This window comes from Dysidea avara, chromosome 3, assembly GCF_963678975.1.
Source record: "Dysidea avara chromosome 3, odDysAvar1.4, whole genome shotgun sequence".
Lineage (NCBI taxonomy): Eukaryota > Metazoa > Porifera > Demospongiae > Dictyoceratida > Dysideidae > Dysidea > Dysidea avara.
The window spans coordinates 4,419,286-4,441,113 of NC_089274.1; the positions used below are offsets into that span (position 1 = coordinate 4,419,286).

Genomic DNA, 21,828 nt, shown 5'->3' on the forward strand with positions numbered 1-21,828 from the left:
CAGCCAGCACAAACACCATATCCACACTACTCACACTACTGCACCCCTTGCTCAGTACAAGGAACGACTTCCAGTGGTCTGCCACCCACGACCAAGCGTTTCAGACTGCCAAAGAATCCCTTACTGATGCACCTGTGTTGTCATTTTTTGACATGAGTAAATCCACTAGACTATGCACAGATGCTAGCCGCCAAGGCCTTGGATTCATATTCCAACAGCAAGACAACTCCGGCACTTGGAGTTTGATTCAGACAGGGTCTCAGTTTCTCACTGATGCTGAATCTTGCTACGCCATCACAGAGCTGGAAATGTTGGATGTTGCTTGATTAAAAGTCTGTTCACTGGACTACTTGGAGAAGCTTAATTGAACATTGTAACTACACAGGCTTACTTGTTATGAAGTGTTGAACAGGGTCGAATCACGTTTGTACGATTGAATGTTACTGCCGCGTGTTTATTTTGGTTGTGGGTTAAATCATGTGAGTTATATATGGCCTGATGCAAAATTTTAAATGGCGAAGCGAATGGTGGCTGTTTCGAGTTGATAGGAGCAACCACCATAGAGTTATGGATCTTTTTATAAAGGTATGTAATGGGTTTGCATGTTTCTTTACTGAATGGCTGCTTACACGGCAAGTTTTGGCCTCACAGTTTACCGCTAGGGTAAAACCCTAAGTACTGTTTTAATCCTTAGTACATCAGCAGTTGAATGACATAAACTGTGTAGTCATAGGAAGTACGCCTCGAAATTTAGAGCGCTTTGTTTAAGACACACATATTTGGTTCAGTTTTCTGGACTATGCGAGTTTAAGGGTTAAAGCCAACATATGTACAATTGGCAATTATACAGCTCCTGCATGGCAAGCAAAGGTTCAGAACTTGCCCTATACTACGCACTTTCAGCTTTACCTCTTGCCATACAAAACCCCACATATAGGAGTTTAAACATCACTGATTTTAAATGTCCTATATAATAATTATGACCTTTCAGGTAATGTATGATCTAATCCAAAACAGCCAAGCTGTAAAAAAGGTGTGCGGCCCTCAGAAAGGCTATGGTAAAAAAAGATGTGAAATCCAAGGTGGCAGCCAAGAAATGGCTGTGATGGTAGGTTAATGGTAAAAATTTTAATACTGACAATTCAGGTAAATTTTGTAAAGCGGCACAAAAATTCACCTGAATTGTCGTTATTAAAATTTTTACCATTAACCTACCATCACAGCCATTTCTTGGCCGCCACCTTGGATTTCACATCTTTTTTACCATAGCCTTTCTGAGGGCCGCACACTTTTTTTACAGCTTGGCTGTTTTGGATTAGATTTCATTTCTTTTTGTATTTGTATACCCCCAAAGCCGGCCCATAGGCCAGCTTTGGGACTTTTTTAACCTATGTTTTTTTCTTTACTACAGGAAGAAGAAAAGATGAAGTAGATGTACTTTAAATATTTTATCAGTAAATGTACAAATTATATATATAATACATATGTGACCGGATTTGCGAAAAGGGGTCTTCCACACACATCCAATTTGCCAACTTTGACAATTGATAACTTCAGATTGGAAAGAGCTATTGCCTTGAAATTTGGGCAGTGGTGATTTCTTTGCAGCTGAACTCTCTACATGATGGTTTTTTTGTAGCTGAACTCTCTACAAGGTAATTTCTTCTAGCTGATCTCTCTACAGGGAGATTTGTTTGTATCTGAATTCTGTACAGGTGATTTGTTTGCAGTTGAGCTCTTTACAGAATGGTTTCTTTGTAGCTGAACTCTCTACAAGGTAACTTCTTCTAACTGATCTTTCTACGGGGCAATTTGTTTCTGGCAGAATTTTCTACAGGGTGATTTCTTTGCAGCTGAACTCTCTACATGATGGTTTCTTTGTAGCTGAACTCTCTACAAGGTAATTTCTTCTAGCTGATCTCTCTACAGGGAGATTTGTTTGTAGCTGAACTATCTACAAGGTAACTTCTTCTAGCTGATCTCTCTACAGGGTGATTTGTTCGTAGCTGAATTCTGTACAGGTGATTTGTTTGCAGCTGAGCTCTTTACAAAATGGTTTCTTTGTAGCTGAACTCTCTACAAGGTAACTTCTTCTAACTTGATCTTTCTACAGGGCAATTTGTTCGTGGCAGAATTTTATACAGGGTGATTTCTTTGCAGCTGAACTCTCTACATGGTGCTTTCTTTGTAGCTGAACTCTCTACAAGGTAACTTCTTCTAGCTGATCTCTCTACAGGGTGATTTGTTTGTAGCTGAACGATCTAAAAGGTAACTTCTTCTAGCTGATCTCTCTACAGTGAGATTTGTTTGTAGCTGAACTCTCTACAGGTGATTTGTTTGAAGCTGAACTCTCTAAATGATGGTTTCTTTGTAGCTGAACTATCTACAAGTTAACTTCTTCTAGCAGATCTCTCTATAGGGTGATTTGTTGTAGCTGAATTCTGTATAGGTATTTGTTTGCAGCTGAGCTCTTTACAAAATGGTTTCTTTGTAGGTGAACTCTCTCAAGGTAACTTCTTCTAGCTGATGTCTTTACAGGGTCACTAGTTTGTAGCTGAATTCTCTACATGGTGGTTTCTTTGTAACTGAACTCTCTACAAGGTAACTTTTTCTAGCTCATCTTTCTACAGGGTGATTTATTTGTAGCTGAATTCTGTACAGGTGGTTTGTTTGCAGCTGAGCTCTTTAAAGAATGGTTTCTTTGTAGCTGAACTCTCTACAAGGTAACTTCTTCTAGCTGATGTCTCTACAAGGTCACTAGTTTGTAGCTGAGCTCTCTACATGGTGGTTTTTTTGTAACTGAACTCTCTACAAGGTGACCTTTTCTAGCTGATATTTCTACAGGGTGATTTGTTTGAAGCTGAATTCTTTACAAGGTAACTTCTTCTAGCTGATCTCTCTACAGGGAGATTTGTTTGTAGCTGAACTCTCTACATGATGGTTTCTTTGTAGCTGAACTCTCTGCAAGGTAACTTCTATTGATCTCTCCACAGGGCGATTTGTTTGTAGCTGAACTCTCTACATGGCGGTTTCTTTGTAGCTGAACTCTCTACAAGGTAACTTCTTCTAGCTGATGTCTCTACAGGGAGATTTGTTTGTAGCTGAATTCTCTACATGGTGGTTTCTTTGTAACTGAACTCTGTACAAGGTAACTTCTTCTAGCTAATTTCTCTACAGGGAGATTTGTTTGTAGCTGAACTCTCTACATGATGGTTTCTTTGTAGCTGTACTCTCTGCAAGGTAACTTCTTCTATTGATCTCTCCACAGGGCGATTTGTTTGTAGCTGAACTCTCTACATGGTGGTTTCTTTGTAGCTGAACTCTACAAGGTGATTTTTTCTAGCTGAACTATCTCTTTCCACAGTTGCATGAACTCCCTACAAGGTAACTTCTTCTAGCTGATCTCTCTACAGGGTGACTTGTGTGTAGCTGATCTCTATACAGGTTTCTTATTTCTAGCTGATCTCTTGAATTCTATTCAGGGTGACTGCTCTATTAGGATGACTGCTCTATTAGAGTATCTCGATCTCGCACTTGCTGCACCAAGTTGGATTTCGTGTTATAACTCCGTGGCTTTAAGTCTGATTCTTCTACACCATTGATGAGCCTTTCTAAGATGATTACTCCATCTGTACAACGATTTTCAAAGCATTACCCCAAGCGGTTTATCTGGTAGGCGTGGCAAGCAGTCGTTTTTTTGTTAGCTGATCTCGATTGCGTAATTGTTACACACTGTTGGTTTTTTCGTTGTATCTTCCTGGTTTTTAGCTCGATTACTTTCAAACCACAAAAGGTTTGAGGTTCAATAGTTAACCTATTCACCCACCGATTTTCAGCTTCTTCACATACGCGGTTTACCCTGTAGACGTGACAACATATTGGTGTTATTTTTCGTCAATAATCGCTCATAACTCTTTGCCTGTTTATCGTATTCCAGCCAAAGTTGGTACCGAGGTGCACCTTTATATCCCCCTTCTGTGTGCCAAATTTCAAGGCAATCGGATGTGGCGTTCGAGTTTTATAGCAGTTTTTGTAAGTGTGCGACAAGAAAAAGAAAAATAAGAAGAAAAAAAACGAAGAAACTGAGCCAATTTTTGAAGTCGCATATCTCGGGAACGCCTGAAGCGATTTCGCTCAAATTTGGAATGTGGAGTGCTGCAGTTGGGGGGCATGTCCACAGCAAAAATCGTCTTGTTTCATCAAGGAAGCACAGAGCTACGGAGGTGCGAAAATTGCGTTTTCTTTCTTCCTGTCAATATACTCACGGGTGTTACGCGCCGGCTTCTTGGGCCCCTTTAAGCAGATCTAGAGTGAAAGGATGTAAGCAGGATTAGTGAAATAGTTGTGCCAGGTCAAGCAATTGCACACACAGTTCTACAGTATCTGCATGGTGCCAGTAATATCATTATATCATTTTTCAGATGCACAGTAGTACCTGCCCAATCACGCAAGTTGCTTATTTTCTATAGCAGTAATGAGGTAAATCTGAACGAAGTGTCATACAGATTAAGTGTGAAAAAAGCTTTTTCTACACACTGGACAAACACACAGATGGACAAATACATTGGCAATTGCAATTTGCCTGCCCTACCACAAAAGTGCTACAGGAGTCCCTATGATGTAGGGCAGTCTATGTGCCAGTGCTGAAAAACTGTGAGCATTAGTTTGTGGATTAAAACAATTGCATGGAACAGATAGAATAGAAAGGTGCATCAAAAAAATCCCAAAAGTGCTATGAACCTAGGCTGGGATTGAACCCAGGTTGATTATAATCACTTGGGGTTAAGGGAGATGTGCTATCACCACAGTTTTTCTGTGGTTTTTGCAGGAATGTGGCTCAACTTTTCAGTGATCCTTCCATACACCGGTGCCTTCATCGCCCTATAAAGAACAAATGAAAGCAAGTATTGATTTGCTACAACAATGCTCGAGTTGCAGGTGTTTAATTTTGCTAAAACCCTGCGTTGATATGTGCTTTGCATGCCAAGATACTGTGAGCTAAAAGTTGAGTTCTAAAAAGGTGCGCACAAAAAGGTACTGTTTAGAAAGAAAGAAAAATTGTCAACATGTGGATTCGAACCCACCACCTCCTACACGCTTGTTAGGCATTCTACCACTTCAACAGTTTGTGCTGTGGTTTACAAAGGAATGTTGCTCAAGTTTTCTCTACTCATTGACCTTCTATGCACTGTAGAGAATGAACGGAAGCACGTATAAATCCGTGATAATAATCTTAGAGTAGCTGGATGATGAGTGTTTGATTATCAGCACTGATTCTCTACTCATTGACCTTCTATGCACAGTAGAGAATGAACGGAAGCACGTATAAACCCGTGATAATAATTTTAGAGTAGCCGGATGATGAGTGTTTGATTATCAGCACTGATTGTGTCAATTCACGCTGAGTTTGGTGAGTAAGCAGTGTGATGGATGGACAGACAGCTTTATATGGACCTTATCCGCAATGACGTCAAAGCACAAAATGGTGGCCAATAGTGTAGACACTTTTGTACAGAGGGTATTGGGAGAGATGGTGGTTCACTATGTTAACGTTTACATACTGCAGCAAGGGGCAAGGTGAGGCATACATACTTAATTACAAGACAAATGCACGTGGTGTTGCATTGATACAAAAACTTAAGTCTGGTTCTTTTGGTGGACTACTTCGCACTGCCACATTATGCTAACTAGCCTCTTACCTTTATTATCCAATAGTTACATGTCGTGAAATCCACAAACAAAGCTCATTTTAGTGGTTACATACGAAGTGGCCACACTAAACACGGCCATTTCATCAATTATGACATCATTGCGTATAAGGTCCATGTATATAGATTATCATCTTTGTCAAACAGACAGGGGTTACACAAAAGGCATAAGCCTGTACAGGGTGTTTCCTCACACATAAAATAAGACACAACTACACTGCAAAACAAAATTGACAACAGCTGAGAACACATACATACAATATGTTAGAAAACATCGCTGGATTATAAAGATAATACTGATCTAGGAAGCCTATACCAGCAAGTTATTTCAAGTTAGAACACTACTTCTGTTCATGAAGCCCAGCAGCTGGAGCTGCATGAGACATAGTCTTAATATTGCATATAGCTAATATGAGTAATTAATATGAGCACAACCATTGCCTTGGGCGAACCATCCCTCGGGTCTATATAGCATAGATATATAGCTAACTATTATATGTGAGCGGATCTGCGAAAAAGGGACATAACCGCACAAGCCTAAATTTACAGCATAAAGCATTGAATACATTGGGTGAAATACTCGGCGTATAATTGAAAATTTTCCGTAAATTTTTAAACCCTTCTTTCTTAGTGAAGGAAGGGACTAACAATAAAAACCTGGATATCATCTTATTCGCCTGCTCAAGAGGAGTTGGAAAATCTTTGTTTTGTTGCAGTAGACCCAAGGATACGTAAGTTATGAGCGTTTGTTTACATCATGTTGAAGCGATTGTATGTGATCAATTCTTCTTCATGAATTTCACCTTTGTATGTAGTGAAGGAGGGCGAGTAAAGGAAAAACTTACCCATTAATTGATTCCCCATTCATGGCGAACACGATGGTGAAAAGTTTAGCTCCGTACCTTAATCCATTGGTAAGTTACAACTGTTTTTATAAACACCTGTAATCCATTTTCCCTATACTTGCTGTACAAATCGATTTTTCTGTTGTTGATACTTTGAAGGGCTGTAACTCCCAAAGTTATTGGCATATATGAAACTGAAATTTTGCCAGTGGGTACACTTGGCTAAGTAGAGTATAAATATTTACTAAACAGGAATTTGAAAAAAATGCGATTATGTCCTGTTTTTGCAGATCCAGTCACATAATAGCAATATCTTATCGCCACATAGCTTAATGCTGTAAAGTGTCCCGGCAGGATTAAAAGTCCTTGCAGTAAAAAGAATGACTGTCACTGACAGTGAATGTGATCAAATGGTGTCATTCAGAAAATCATTAGTGGCAATTCAGTAAGCATTAATTCTTACGGCCTACCTATATTATGCATTCCTCCATGTGAATTACACTCTCACATAGAAGAACAACCCTGCCGAATATGTTGAGTTTAATCAAACAAAACAATCATAGATTATACGGTCACTTACAAACGATTTATCGGCTCACCTGACCATTGCGGTCTTGTGCATTGGGACAACCTGTGAAGTGGATTTTTTAAATCGGTAGAGAACTAGTTATAGCAAACAATTCTTACCACCAAGCTCTAGAACCTGGCCCAAACAGGTCAAGGCGTCAATGTGCTTGCGTAGAACTTCAGTATGCACAACGGTTCTCCCATGAAAAATGTCTAATGGTGTGTTTAAAATCCATTCCACTTCTTCAGCGTCAAAACGCCTGGAGAAATCAAATCTGCCTTGACGCTTGCAGTACGAATCGTATTGTGAACAACTTTTTCGTAAAGAGTGGACCACCAATCACGCTACTTAGAGGAGCTAGACGGGCAGTCATTCCTTCCTCAGACGTGGAGTGTATATAGCCGATATTACTGGATTTTTTTTGCGTTCTGAGTCTGGCATCTGGTAATTGCAACTGAGCCGAAGCCGGAGTGTCTCCCAACACCGACTTGTCAGTTAACTTGTGACCCGGAGGCAAGCCCGGAGGAGTCAGTTGCAAAAAAAACAACCTTATATAGCTAAACTGTCACATTGTCTTGTCTTAAGGCAATTCATTACTGAAGACAAGAGACGATCGTGGGTGGCGTACAGCAGTTGTGACTCATCACCAATAAAATGTGCGAACACCAGTTAGCATTTGCATGTGCTATGATGGGTTCACATATTGCCTGCTTTTCAGGCAAATGTTGACCCCACAAGGCCTGAGGGGGTGATGTGGTTACATTGTCAATTGATTGAATATAATATGCAGATTCCAGAAATAGGCAGTAACAGCTCTGACTGCAATGCTGCACCTTTTCTGAAAGAGGAAATGTGACAGTGTAAGATCTACCTATAGCTGCCTGCTTTATATCACATGGGTTATAACCCCACAGTTGGGCTTAAGCTTTTACATTTATTTATTAGGACTATACCAGTGCTGTAAAGCCTTAATAAGGTTCCACATGGGATATTTTGAGATAATAAGCCACTCTCTAGGGTTGCTAGGGATATGGAGAAAATATCCTGGCTGCCTGAAAGACTCCTGTAAGCACTTGAGTGTAAATCAGATGACAGGCTGCTCAGGTCCAGTCATGGGTTTTCTGCTTTCTACAATTTTAAAATATACATCTTTACCAGCTGTATCTACATACATAGTGGCGGATCCGGGGGGGGCACGTGCCCCCCCTTAAAAAAATGTATATAAGATCGAGATACTCTAATAGAGCAGTCAATCACCAATCACTCTAATAAAGCAGTCAAAGTGTTCATGGGGAAGTGTAGCTTACTTAGGAAGCTATAAATAGGATTTTATTTTACATAACATACGTGATATAATATATTTGGTAAAGGATAACTAGCTATTATTGTTGTGACCTTTTTTTTTTTGCTCTTCAACTTTTTTTTCAGCAAGGTGCCCCCCCTCTTTCCAGACTCTGGATCCGCCCCTGATACATTTTAGCATCTGTACTGCAAAGCCTCAATAAATAAAAGATTGGGCTTATAAGCATGAAGAATTTGGAAAAATGGAAGCTGTAACTGATCTCAAATTCTTCTTTACCAAAGTATCTGTTGCCTTTAATTAAATCTCACTTTTGCACTTAGTCTCAAATAGAGGTGGAATTAGCAGCTGAGATCCACTCCCAGGTTGAGAAATTCACCACAGCAGTGGCTGACAACAATAATGTACCAAATAACAGGCCTTACCCTTTGTGGTTAAACAGTAGATCATGCAGTATCTAAAGACATGTAGAATACAAAACACAAGAAAACTACAAAATATCATATGCAATCTTGTTATATTATTTACCTATATTATATGTATGCATGTCATCCATCTCAGCTTTTAGCTGGATGGAAGGCCAGTCCATGTAAGGAACATGGGATTACTTGTAGAGCTTTGGTTACTAAAGTTTAATGAATTTGCCATGTTGACACCTAAAGTGGCAATCAGGGGAAAATCTGTAGAAAATGTTAGCTTTTGTGCAGAGAAAGACCTCCTTTGTAGGAATGATTCTTGAGACCTTCTTTTGCGTGGTACAAATTCTTTCACCAATTCACTATGTGACACCGATTTGTATTTTTCAGAAGAATATTCGGCACAAATACTTTTCTTAATTTCAGGAGGAAGCTCTAGTAATGACTGAACTTTATTGCCGTGCCACATAAATTGCTGCAAGAAACAACCACTTTCTGAATCAAACACTTCAACAGTCCCCAGAGATGTTCCAATGTACAAACACTTCTTATGGCCAAGCAGTGCTGTAACTTCACCATTTTCACCTGCAAAAACAAAAGTGCAAATGTAGCTAAAATGATGTACGCTAATTTTCCCAACCTTCACAATGTAAGGACACTGAATGTAGTTGAGCTTTACTCTCTGGTTCCCAACAGACTAACTGTGAACGTCCTTCAAAGGAGGCCCACACATGTGTTGCTGATTTTTGTGTACCAATGTTAAAGCTTTTGATAAGATTACAGTTAAAATTTTTACTTTTATCAGCTACAATCATTATTGAACATTCTAGTACTTTATTTTCAGAACATCCAGTTGGAGATTGTGTGAGGACTACAATTTCTTTATCTTCTCTGGTTGCCCAAACTTCCGTCATTTGCTGGATATCAACTTTACACAACATGCTGATGGGATTATGTCTGTTTAATTGCAAAGTTCCAATCACATGTATTCCTGATATATCAACTTCATCATACAGACACCATACTTCTGACAACTCCCACAGGACCAGTACTGTGTGCCATTCTGGAACATGTAACAACTGTACAACTCGCAATGATGAATTTTCCAAGTCCACGCAACAAATAACTTGCATTTTTGCAGTGTGAACAATGTAAATTTTGTGATCAACAGTGTACACCCACATGTAATTGGCAACATTGGCCATAGCTAATACCTTCGGAGTGCTGTCTTCATGTATCTACAGTGATATATAAAGTAGTAACATTTCATATTTAACAATTACAAATCCCATACCAATATTTGTAGAATACTGTGCATGACCATTTACAAAACTCATATGATACTGAACCTGTCTATTGCATAATCTCAGAAAGACTGACTACCTAAAACCATGTGATGAAAAAGTGTGGTCAAACCCAATACACATTACCCCTAAGGCATAATCATACACTGCACTGCTAAGTCACCAGAACATATTATTATTATGGTAGTTAATCCATATATGTTCCGGTTCCAAAAATGGAAGGAAATGATGGACCTATTATCATCCACTTTTGGAAGGTTCTGTAGTCACATACAATTGTCTTTCAAAAGTGGAAAGAAATGATGCATTTCTCTTATATAGAGAGCCAAATTAGAAAGAATATTCCATTTTTGGATTGTTCTTGTCATCCAAACTTGGATGATAATGTCTTGAAACAATGACCATCCAAATTTGGATTGTTCTTGTCATCCAAACTTGGATGATAATGACATGAAACAATAGCCATCCAAATTTGGATCGTTTTTGTCATCCGAACAAAGATTCCCATCTCGGTAGTGGTTGTCACATTTCTTTGGCTAGGGGTATATCATTGCTTTACTCCATGGTTAGGCATTCCTTTGTACATGCTTCCACATGCAGTAACCACTGAGGAGCACATCAATGTGTTCCTGCATAATAAATTGAGTGTTTGTATGCATGTGTGGCAGAAGTATGCATGTATGTATCAAACAGTACGATAGTACTGTTTATGTAGGGATCAGGGTGAATTTGGCACGCGCCTCAAATTTCAATCCCTCAAAAATCATCCTAGAAACATCTCACGCAGCAAAAATAAACCTTTTACTAAAGCGACTAAAGCGTCTTCACGCTTCTAACTTTATTTCTAGCATTATATATCAGAAAACAACTAGAAAAGGTGCTGAAATTCTATTTCTAAAAAATCGCTAAAACAGCTCTAAGGAAAGTGTTGATACGAATTATTAACGCCTCCGTGACTGGAAAAGAAGAAGACGATCTGTAATTGAAGATGAAAGAAAAGGGAAAGCGCAGAAGGCAGACACTTGTCGGAACCCAAAAAGGCACATCCCAACAGTGAGTTAAATAGTGTGGCGAAAAATGGTGATGGTGTGTTGCTTCGTTTGGCCTCTAGCCTTGCGACTGTGGTCAGGCAGACAAAAATTTCTATTTTAGTGATTTTTTAGAAATCGAATTTTAGCACTTCTTTAGTCGTTTTCTTATATCTAATGCTAAAAATGAAGTTAAAAACATGAAGACTCTTTGGTAAAAGGTTTATTTGCTGGGTGAGATGCTTCTAGGATGATTTTTGAGGGATTGAAATTTGAGGCACACCCCAAATTCACCCGGATCCCTACTTAAACAGTACTATCGTACTGTTTGATAATTCCTCATTTAAAGTCTAAATAAAAGGAACAATGCGATTTTGAATAAGTAAATCAAAATCCGTAATTGGATGGCAAAAATCATCCAATTGTGGAAGGTTCTTTGTTTGGATGACAAGAACAATCCAAATTTGGGTGGTTATTGATTAATGACATTATCATCCAAGTTTGGATGACAAAAACAATCCAAACTTGGATGATTATTGATTAATGACATTATCATCCAAGTTTGGATGACAAGAACAATCCAAATTTGGATGGTTATTGTTTCATGTAACTACCATCCAAGTTTGGATGGCAATTTCAATCCAAAAATTGAATGTTCTTTCTAATTTGGCTCTCTATATAAGAGAAATGCATCATTTCCTTCCACTTTTGGAAGACAATTGTATGTGACTACAGAACCTTCTAAAAGTGGATGATAATAGGTCCATCATTTCCTTCCATTTTTGGAACCGGAACATACCTCAGTTAATCTGGTAATGTGTTGATACTGATATACACAATGTATTGGTACCAACACCATTATTGCACATCGAAACTCAGAAGAAACTTACTCGATAACCAAGATCACTACTTCTAAAAGTAATAATTGTAAGTTTTGAAGTAGCTTCATCACTATATTGGGCTATCCACACTTGAGTATGATGATTCACTTTATCCCTCCTTCTATTAGTTGGAGGAGTTTGTGATGTTATAAGGGAGAACAATGGAGGAAATTGTTCACATTTCTTAATGGTGCACTGTATGTTTGATGGCCTGCTATTAACATATTCATGTACATGGTTACGTGTGACTTGGCACTGACAAGTACACAAAAGTTCACTTGGGTTTAAGCTATGTATAGTTCGTAAACAACACAATTCTGGCAATTTACTCCATTCCAAAACCTTTGCCATGGTAGGACGTTCTCTAGGATCTTGTCGCCAACAACATTTCATAATTTTATGAGCAAGACACAGAGTGAAATTTTCCTGTGGAAACAGTAAAATAAAAATTATACATAATTTTAACTGTACTTTTGCAGATTCAGGAATTTGTGGTCTTTGCATTCTACGGATCATTTCTTCTGTTTGATCAGACTGGAATTCAAACGGCTTTAGCAAAGCAACCAACTCATACAGAAACATCCCAAATGAAAAAACATCAATCTGAACAGAAGATAAATATTTATACAAATGATACTACAAAACTCTATATACCTTGTTAGACTGTAGAACTTGGTGTCTACCAGTGTAGACTTCAGGAGCAATAAACCCTGGTGTACCACTAATTGACTCAGATCTTATTTCACTTGCTACACTAGATATTCTGCTAATACCATAGTCAGTTATCTTTAGCAAAACATCATTGTCAGCTTTTGAATGACTAGCCGTTGGGAATTTCCATGCTAAGACATTGTCAGATTTTAAATCAAGATACACTACATGTCTTTCATGTAGAAAGGCCAATGCTGATGCAATCTGAAATATTTTTAAAAAATGCAGTATTTAGTAATTAAAATGGTTATTATTCACCTGGCACATTGATGCTTGCAATACAACAGGGGTCAACACAGAATTAGCAGCTCGGTATTGTTTCAGGATTGAACCAAGACTCCCAAGAGGAGCTAATTCCATTAACAACATGAAAGGATTAGTGCATACACCACACAACTGAGTTAGGTTGTCATGATGTAGTGTAGAGAGGAACAACACTTCTTTTCTGATTACTCTGTAATTCTCAACTGACGTCGTGTAACTCCTAAAAAAATCTGTAAGTTGCTTTATACGTTTGGATTCTTCTCTTATAATCTTTACAGCAACCAGTTGACGCTACACACAAATAAAAACAGCATGACAACTGAAGAAAGTTGTAGTTTACTTACCATGTCATTACTTTTTATTTCTCCCCTGAGCACCAGAGCTGAACCACCACTACCTAGTACTTTATCTTTGTCTATAGTCAATGGTATATCTGGACCACAGACTATATCTTCATCCAAGTCTTCAAAGCACTAATCAGGTAGATATATACAATATTACAAACAGAAATGTTGTGGATTTGTTGATTCAATTAAACAACAAGTACAAGGAAAAATAGCAATTTTAAGTTCAATTAGGGATCATAGAAATAAAAAGTAGTGAAACAAGGGAAGTTGCCTACACCTGAAGATATTCTAGTGGACATTAAATCTCTACTTTAGTCTATACCCACAACTGAATTAGGGATTAAATGTCCACTAGTATATCTTCAGGTGTAGGTGACTTCTCTTGTTTTATTACGTGTATTTCTATGATCCCTAAATTGAACTTAAATTCTTATATAAAGCATTCTGTGCTGTGAATTAGTGACTAAAAAGCCCTGAAGCAAGGCCACAACGAGTACAGCTATGGTTGCTGCATTTGCATGTAAAAGAATACCATTTTGCCTCATATAATGTTTCCTTATACTTGTTGCTTGCAACATTATTATTAGAATTAGTATTGGCATTATGACTGGTGAACCCATGCATTCTGCATTAAAAGAAAGAATGGTACCAGGTTTATTGTTTTCGTCTGAACATCCCCCTAACTATCAATTATTGGAATAGCTAAGTGGCTATCATGCTTTGTTTTTCTACTAAGTTCAGCCTGTCACCCAGTGTTACAAATGAAGAACACTACGAGAAGTACAACTAATGAAGAACACTACGAGAAGTACAACTAATGAAGAACACTACGAGAAGTACCACTAATGAAGTACACTATGAGAAGTACAACTAATGAAGAACACTACGAGAAGTACAACTAATGAAGAACACTACGAGAAGTACCACTAATGAAGAACACTACGAGAAGTACCACTAATGAAGAACACTACGAGAAGTACCACTAATGAAGAACACTACGAGAAGTACCACTAATGAAGAACACTACGAGAAGTACCACTAATGAAGAACACTACGAGAAGTACCACTAATGAAGAACACTACGAGAAGTACCACTAATGAAGAACACTACGAGAAGTACCACTAATGAAGAACACTACGAGAAGTACCACTAATGAAGAACACTACGAGAAGTACCACTAATGAAGAACACTACGAGAAGTTCCACTAATGAAGAACACTACGAGAAGTACCACTAATGAAGAACACTACAAGAAGTACCACTAATGAAGAACACTACGAGAAGTACCACTAATGAAGAACACTACGAGAAGTACCACTAATGAAGAACACTACGAGAAGTACCACTAATGAAGAACACTACGAGAAGTACCACTAATGAAGAACACTACGAGAAGTACCACTAATGAAGAACACTACGAGAAGTACCACTAATGAAGAACACTACGAGAAGTACCACTAATGAAGAACACTACAAGAAGTACCACTAATGAAGAACACTACGAGAAGTACAACTAATGAAGAACACTACGAGAAGTTCCACTAATGAAGAACACTACGAGAAGTACCACTAATGAAGAACACTACGAGAAGTACCACTAATGAAGAACACTATGAGAAGTACAACTAATGAAGAACACTACGAGAAGTACCACTAATGAAGAACACTACGAGAAGTTCCACTAATGAAGAACACTACGAGAAGTACCACTAATGAAGAACACTACGAGAAGTACCACTAATGAAGAAGACTATGAGAAGTACCACTAATGAAGAACACTACGAGAAGTACCACTAATGAAGAACACTACGAGAAGTACCACTGCAATTAATCCAGTAATAACAGAAAACTTGGATGATTTCTATTACAAACGTAGGAAAGCCATCACGCGTGCTACCGTGAATTGACACCTTGCACTGGCAGCAAAGATAAATGGGACACAAAGGAGGACACAGGTATGTCCATGAAGCATGCATTATACGTACTGTGGCATGCCAAAAGGCACCTGGTGGGCTGAAGCTATGTCGAACAGTGAGAAAATTAGGAGTGAAACGAATATTAAAAATGAGTGTTCGAATATTCTTTACATAAATGAACGAATTAACAAATACATTCTTTATGATAAATGTAGCAAGAGAAGAAGGAAACATACAAACTAATGGCTTATGACTTATATACTACATAAACATCAAAACTATTAAAAGGTAGAAAGTCAAACACTCACAGTTTAGTTACACTTAAGGGTGCTCTGTACAGTTGCGCGTATGGCTTCCCGTAAATTATATTTTCTCCTATAACTTACGAATGGATTGAACTATTCTGCTAAACTCTTTTTATTTGCAATAAGCTATCACTACTGCACATTTTAGTTCAAATCCCATGTCTTAACTCACTGTAGAAGGTGACTTATAAATTTTCGCTTCAAACTAGAACTAGTCCCACAGTTTATGCCCTAGAGACTTGATTCTTTAAAAATACATTATTGAAAACTGTACAAACAAACGTGCGTTTCTATTTTTGTTCTCTGGCTTCTCAGTCATCAGATACTCTTCTCCCGCTTTTGTGCTGGCACTAATCAGTCTTCTTTACCTCCACGCCATTCTTCGCCAGAAGGAGCTATCAAAAAACGACAAACGCTTTTTTAATGCATAAATACCATGCTTGCCCATCTGAAATTTTCATGCCTATCGGGTCTAAAATGACGAACTAGTTCTAATTTTAGTATCAAGGTGTAGAAACTGAGGCGCCCGCAGCTGTTGTGTGGCCACAGTTATTGTTTCTTAATTGCGTAACCGGAAGATAGTCGGTAAATTACGGATCGCTATATTCATTAGACCACGATGAAGAAGATACAACACTTACTTCGCTTCCTTCATGTATATCGCTCGTTTGTGGCAGGTTATTTCATCATAAAAAACATTTTCTTGTTGGGCACGCCACACGATAAACAAGCCACAGACTAATTAGATAATTACTGGTGACCATGGGAATCCATTAGTAAACTCCAGCTGTGCTAACCTCAGAAGCCATACGCGTAACTGTACAGAGCACCCTTAACTGTTCACAATTTTATACATCTTCAGACTCTGAATGTGAATACTCTACAACCTCATCAATTTCTTCAGGCAGAACTAGCTACTTCAGGAGAATATTTTGCCACTTGAGTAATTTGGCCAGGGTTTGACAGTTCTACATTCTGTCTTAAAAACAGCAAAGCATAAACATTCTCTAGGGACAAGGAGACTCTCAATTTCGAGATAATGTGACCAGCACCTGAAAATATTCGTTCGGAAGGGACAGAAGTTGCTGGGATTTTCTTGCTAATATGCTCAAAAAAGGATAACGAGAGAAGCATTTGTTTTCTACCAATAAAGCGGTTCTGTATCAGCTGGAGGAGGTCTTTTTGTGAAGTAAGCGTTCAATTCTTCTTGTAATAATACACTTTGTGGACAATCTTGGTCTGAATTGTCACCTCCAAAAAAGAAGTCTAATTCGTACCCCTTGTCTTTACTGCTTTTTTTTTTCTTCTTTTTAGGTGGTGGGTTTGTTCCACCTGCTTCACTTCATTAGTAGATGAGTCACTGCTTGACTGCTGTCATTGGGTAAGTAAGTTAAACCACGAGAGTGAGGATCAAGTGAAGCTGTTAGAGCTGAAACACCAGTTGGATAAACAGGGTCTAATTTAAATTTATTTCTAAACTCCTGTATTAAGGTAGAGCAAAATATTTTTACTATTTGTTCACCTGATCCTTGCTCCTTGCTTAATTTTGTTTCTTCTTTTTGCAGATGTTTCACCAAAGATGAAACTATGGGAAGCACAAAAAGCCACAGTAACATAATTCTGGCCACCAAGTAGTGCAGTAGCTCTTTCTGCTGGAATGAGCACTTTAACTAGATCCTTAGCCAGCACCCACATTTTGTCTTTCAGTGATAAAGCACAGTGTTCAGGCTTGTGCGTGACTGAGTCATCCTCCAACACAGCCATTTTAATTTAACAAGGTGTTGTAACATGAAGAACACACTGTTCCACCTAGTGGAAACATCTTGTATAACTTTAACAGGTCGTTGCTCAACAGAACTGCTAGCATCAGTATGTGATATTTGGCGTGCACATAGAGCCTCCGTGGCCAAAGCACTATGGTGAAAATGACCAACCAGTTTTCTGGCCTGGCTGAGCAACTTCTGGATATGTTGTGAAGAATCGAAAGAGTGCCTATGACAAGTCTGAAGCATATGTGCTGCACAAGCTAAACTTTCATATCCAAGGTCATCATGCAGTTGTCATCCTACAGCAACCATGTTAGCTGCCTCATCATGGACTAAGCCACAAACTTTGTCCAGTGGCAGGAATTCTTTCACTACTGTGCATAAATGTTGTGCAATGTTGACACCTGTGTGTCTTCCATCCATTACCCTGGTAGCCAATACATAACTTTGTAGACTCCATTCACTATCAATAAAGTGCACAGTGTATGTGGCAAATGATTTCACAACTCTAGACGTCCATGTATCTGTTGTTATGGCTGCAAAATGGGTTTCTTTTCCCAAAAGAGTAGTTAAACTTTTCTTTGCATTAGTATGGCGTTTTTCACGATGGAAGCAACATGTGTATGACTGGACAGACTATAAACTGGCTCCACATATGCGAAAAGTTGTTGCAAACCTGTATCTTCAACAACACTGATTGGGCGACTGTTGGCAGAGATCCGGTCAACTACTAAGTTAGTGATAACCTCCACCCTGGCACTGCTACAAACTTTCCGCAAATTGCTCACAACATACGCATCAATGCGCTTGGTGCCAGCAATGGTTATTTCTCCATCCTCATCTTCATCACTCAGGCTGGCTGTCCATAAAGTCGAGTGGAGAGCTTTCAGGTGGCTGCGAAGGTTGCTCGTTCCTCCATGATACATGAATGTTTTTCCACAATGTTTACAAACAGAATGTTTCTTCTTTCTTACTAAGTGTCTCCACACTACAGAGCTTTGTTTTTGTTGAAATTTAACAGCTACATCTTCATCACGTTCACCAGCAGCCATCTTAACAGGTGTGCGCATACGTAATTACATGTATCGAATATATTGGTGTTAAAATAATTTGTTTGTACAAATTCAAATTCGAATATTCGTATTATTCGTTTCACCCCTAGAAAAAATCAAGCCCGTAGCCTTAGCAGTTATGCTTGTCTATAGGTCAGTCAGTCAGGCAGTCAGTCAGTAGAAAATTCTAAATAAATTGAAAGAAATTGTAGCAACCTATTGGAAGCATTTTGGGTCATACTGAAGGTACTTTTGGGTTTGGTTATACTTATCCAATACTTCCAAGGCACCAGGATGGCTGATAGTTTTGGCCAGAAAGGCCCAAACCTTCAGGATCCCTAATACACAGTACTATTATACTGTATGATACAACTGGTAGGTCATCTTGTGAATTTTCAGTGCCACATTTAAACACCAACTGCAAAATACTAGGCCATCTTTTCATACTTTTAATTGACTGCTACATAATAAAATTAATGGTATAATCTAGCACAATACAAATACTAACAAGTACACAAAAAATTAGAATTTTCAACTAAAGTAGGGACCATAGCATTAAAACAGCAAGAAGTGTTATATCCCTACTGTGCTCAAGATACCATAATGGAAATGCACAGTAGGGATACAACACTTCTTAATATTTTACTGTGATTTAATATCGTGCACTACTCCAGCTTGTTTCAGTACTTTTTATCGATGTGTTATGGTCCCTACTCTAGTTGAAAATTCCAAATTTTTGGTGTACTTGTTTGTTAACTTTTTTTTTTTGTAAAATAAAATTATTATGACTGGTGAATCCATGCATACCGCATCAAAAGAAAGAAATGGCGCTGTGTATCCCAGCTATCAATTGTTGCCTGAAAAGTGAAGTATCCATTATGCTTTGTTGTCAGCTATGTTCAACCCATTATGAATCAAGAACTGTTCGAAAAGCAGCTCTGCAATCAAAGTAGCCACTATGAAATATACGGATGATTTCTGTTACGAAGGGAGGCCATCATGCGCTACTGCCAAATCAATATCTTTCGCTGTCAACAAAGATGAATGGGACACAAAGGAGGACACTGGTAAGTCCATGAATGCATTGTACATACTACAGTATGCCAAAAGGCTCGTGTCTCGTTGAAGTGATGTTGAACAGTGAAAAAATCAAGCCCGTGTTATTATTGAGTTACGCTTGCCTGAAGGCATCAGTCAGTCAATCAGTCAGTCAGTCACTAGAAAATTCTGTAAAAAAATCATACCAACTTGTTGAAAGCATTTCAGGTTGATTTGAAGGCTTGTAACCAATACTGCTTCATCATCGTCAGGGAAAAGTGAGGCTGGTTTTTGGGTAATGTTTTTTCATGGGTCATGCCCAAACCTTTGCGGTTCGTACTATCGTATCGTCTTACTAATAATTACTCATATTATATGTACCACATTATATTCAAGAGATTCAAATGTACTAGCTCTAAAGTTATGATGCATGTTATTATGTTATACTGCTACACAATTGTAAGTACACATATATTGAACTTGCCATATCTGGAGCTAATTGCTGGACAAGCATTTCATTGTGAACAGGACAATTTATACTCATAGATGGCTGAGCATAAGCTGTTAACAGTTCTTTTAAACTAAAACAAACTACTTGGCATCCATCACAGCACATGATTCGGCATGTAGCATCATCAAAACTTGACACACTGCTGTCTTCTGTTAAACACAATGGACAAGGCACATAGGAAAGGATTTCTTTACTGCGGCTGCTGCGAATTGTCCCAGGAAACCATTCACTTCCAATATCCAGGATATGTTGCTCAATCAAAATCAAAATACGAGTAGCTAACTTCAGTACAGCCTTTAGTCCATAAGAACTATTTTTGCCATAGTTTTTGTGTACCAAAGCCATGTTTCGAATGCTCATTTTAAATTCAATCTGATTCTCATATTGCTCTGAGAGATTGATAGTTTTGGTGTTTCTTTTAGTATTAGTCACTTGTTTCAATTCTAGAAGTTCAATTTCATCATATTCAATCTTACATGCTTTCTGGTACAATTTCCATAGGGAAGGTGCAGCAGTACTAGCATGGCTTAAATCATATTCACGATTCTGCAACGCTGTATGTAGTAAGGTTGACAAAGCTGTAGTGATGCCATTGTCTGAAATGATCCTTGTGAACAGTTGAGGCCAAAATCCGTCTGGTATGAACGTGGCAGGCCAAAAACGATACAAAGGTGGGTGTAAGACAGGATCTAAGTTAGCTGCTTTTAACCATGATTGATTGTAGGATTGTAATTTGTTTGGGGAAGATAAATCAGTAGAATTTTCAAATGACAAAGAGTCTACTATGTTTAGCTGAGGGAATGACTGAAATATTTTAGATTCTCGTAAACCTGGTAAAAGCATTGAGAGATTTGAGGCTGTGCGACTTTGGTCAGAAGGATAATTCAATGTTTCTAGATAAGCATCATTTGGACTTCTCTCACCATTTTGTATCATTTCCTTCTCATCAAATACGGGCTGTGAATCTGTGTGATCGACACCGTCTGTGATATCAGTAGTGGTCTCATCTCCATCATCTACTGAACTACTATTTTTGTACAGTAGCACATTCTTAATCTGAGGGTCACCCTTATGTTTTGTTGCCGTAAAAGCTGCTCTCTTTTTCAGTGCATTCAGACCTCTGTGCAGTTTTTTCTTAAACAAATTGTCATCGTTGTGTGTTGTTTTGGGTTCATTAAATATTGTCTGCTTCTCTGGCAGCTGTAATTCTTCAGGAAGCAAACTGTAAACAAACACATATTTGTCATCCAAAGGGATGGCAAAGTGAAATTGGGCAAATAATGCCAGCAATCCAGACTGAAGATGTATAGGTATGGGAAGAACACTCTGAGCTATCAGATCATCTTTTAAAATTGTTCCTACAAAGCACATTAAATAGAACAATAATTATTTAAAATTATTATCACTAATTATCTTTTCAATGAGTGAGCCATTTATTAACAAAAAAAATTATATAGGGATCATAGAAAAAAAAAGTAGAGGATGATAGTGGACATTAAATCCCTACTTCAGTCAGTAAATTAGGGATTGTATATCCACTAGTATATTTTCAGGTGTAGGTGACCTCCCTTGTTTCACTACTTTTTTTCTGTGATCCCAAATCGAATTTAAAATTCCTTACATTTGTTTACTTTTTTGTAACATTATTATTACTGGTGAACCCACGCATACTGCATTAGAATAGAAGGAATGGCGCCAGGCTTATTGTTTTAGTCTAAATATGTGCCCCAACTATCTTTTATTGAATTACCATTTTCAGCTATGTTTATTCTGCCAGTAAACTTGGACAATTCCTGTCAAACATAGGGAAGCTATCATGTGGTGCTACCACAAAATGACACCTCGCATTGTCAGCAAAGATAAATGA

The 21,828-nt window shown here is 38.2% G+C and overlaps 2 protein-coding genes across 3 annotated transcripts in view; both read right to left on the reverse strand.

The window, feature by feature from the left end:
* Positions 1–7,628, reverse strand: part of LOC136248995 (ankyrin repeat and SOCS box protein 2-like) — a 21,258-nt gene extending 13,630 nt beyond the window's left edge. Inside the window, exons 1-2 of the mRNA XM_066040873.1 lie at positions 7,241–7,628; positions 7,153–7,184 (exon numbers count right to left, since the gene is read on the reverse strand). The gene's annotated coding sequence lies outside the window, so the exon portion shown is untranslated. The remainder of the gene's footprint in view (positions 1–7,152; positions 7,185–7,240) is intronic.
* Positions 7,629–8,848: 1,220 nt separating this feature from the next.
* Positions 8,849–21,828, reverse strand: part of LOC136248996 (leucine-rich repeat serine/threonine-protein kinase 1-like) — a 31,995-nt gene continuing 19,015 nt past the window's right edge. The window contains exons 13-20 of one of the 2 annotated variants that reach the window (XM_066040875.1): positions 19,935–21,319; positions 13,370–13,498; positions 13,020–13,316; positions 12,705–12,965; positions 12,522–12,653; positions 12,060–12,476; positions 9,478–10,075; positions 8,849–9,422 (exon numbers count right to left, since the gene is read on the reverse strand). In XM_066040875.1, the coding sequence (XP_065896947.1) occupies positions 8,986–9,422; positions 9,478–10,075; positions 12,060–12,476; positions 12,522–12,653; positions 12,705–12,965; positions 13,020–13,316; positions 13,370–13,498; positions 19,935–21,319 (3,656 nt within the window). In that variant the 3' untranslated portion in view covers positions 8,849–8,985. Of the gene's footprint in view, positions 9,423–9,477; positions 10,076–12,059; positions 12,477–12,521; positions 12,654–12,704; positions 12,966–13,019; positions 13,317–13,369; positions 13,499–19,934; positions 21,320–21,828 lie in introns of those variants that run through there. The other variant, XM_066040876.1, reaches the window with a different exon arrangement.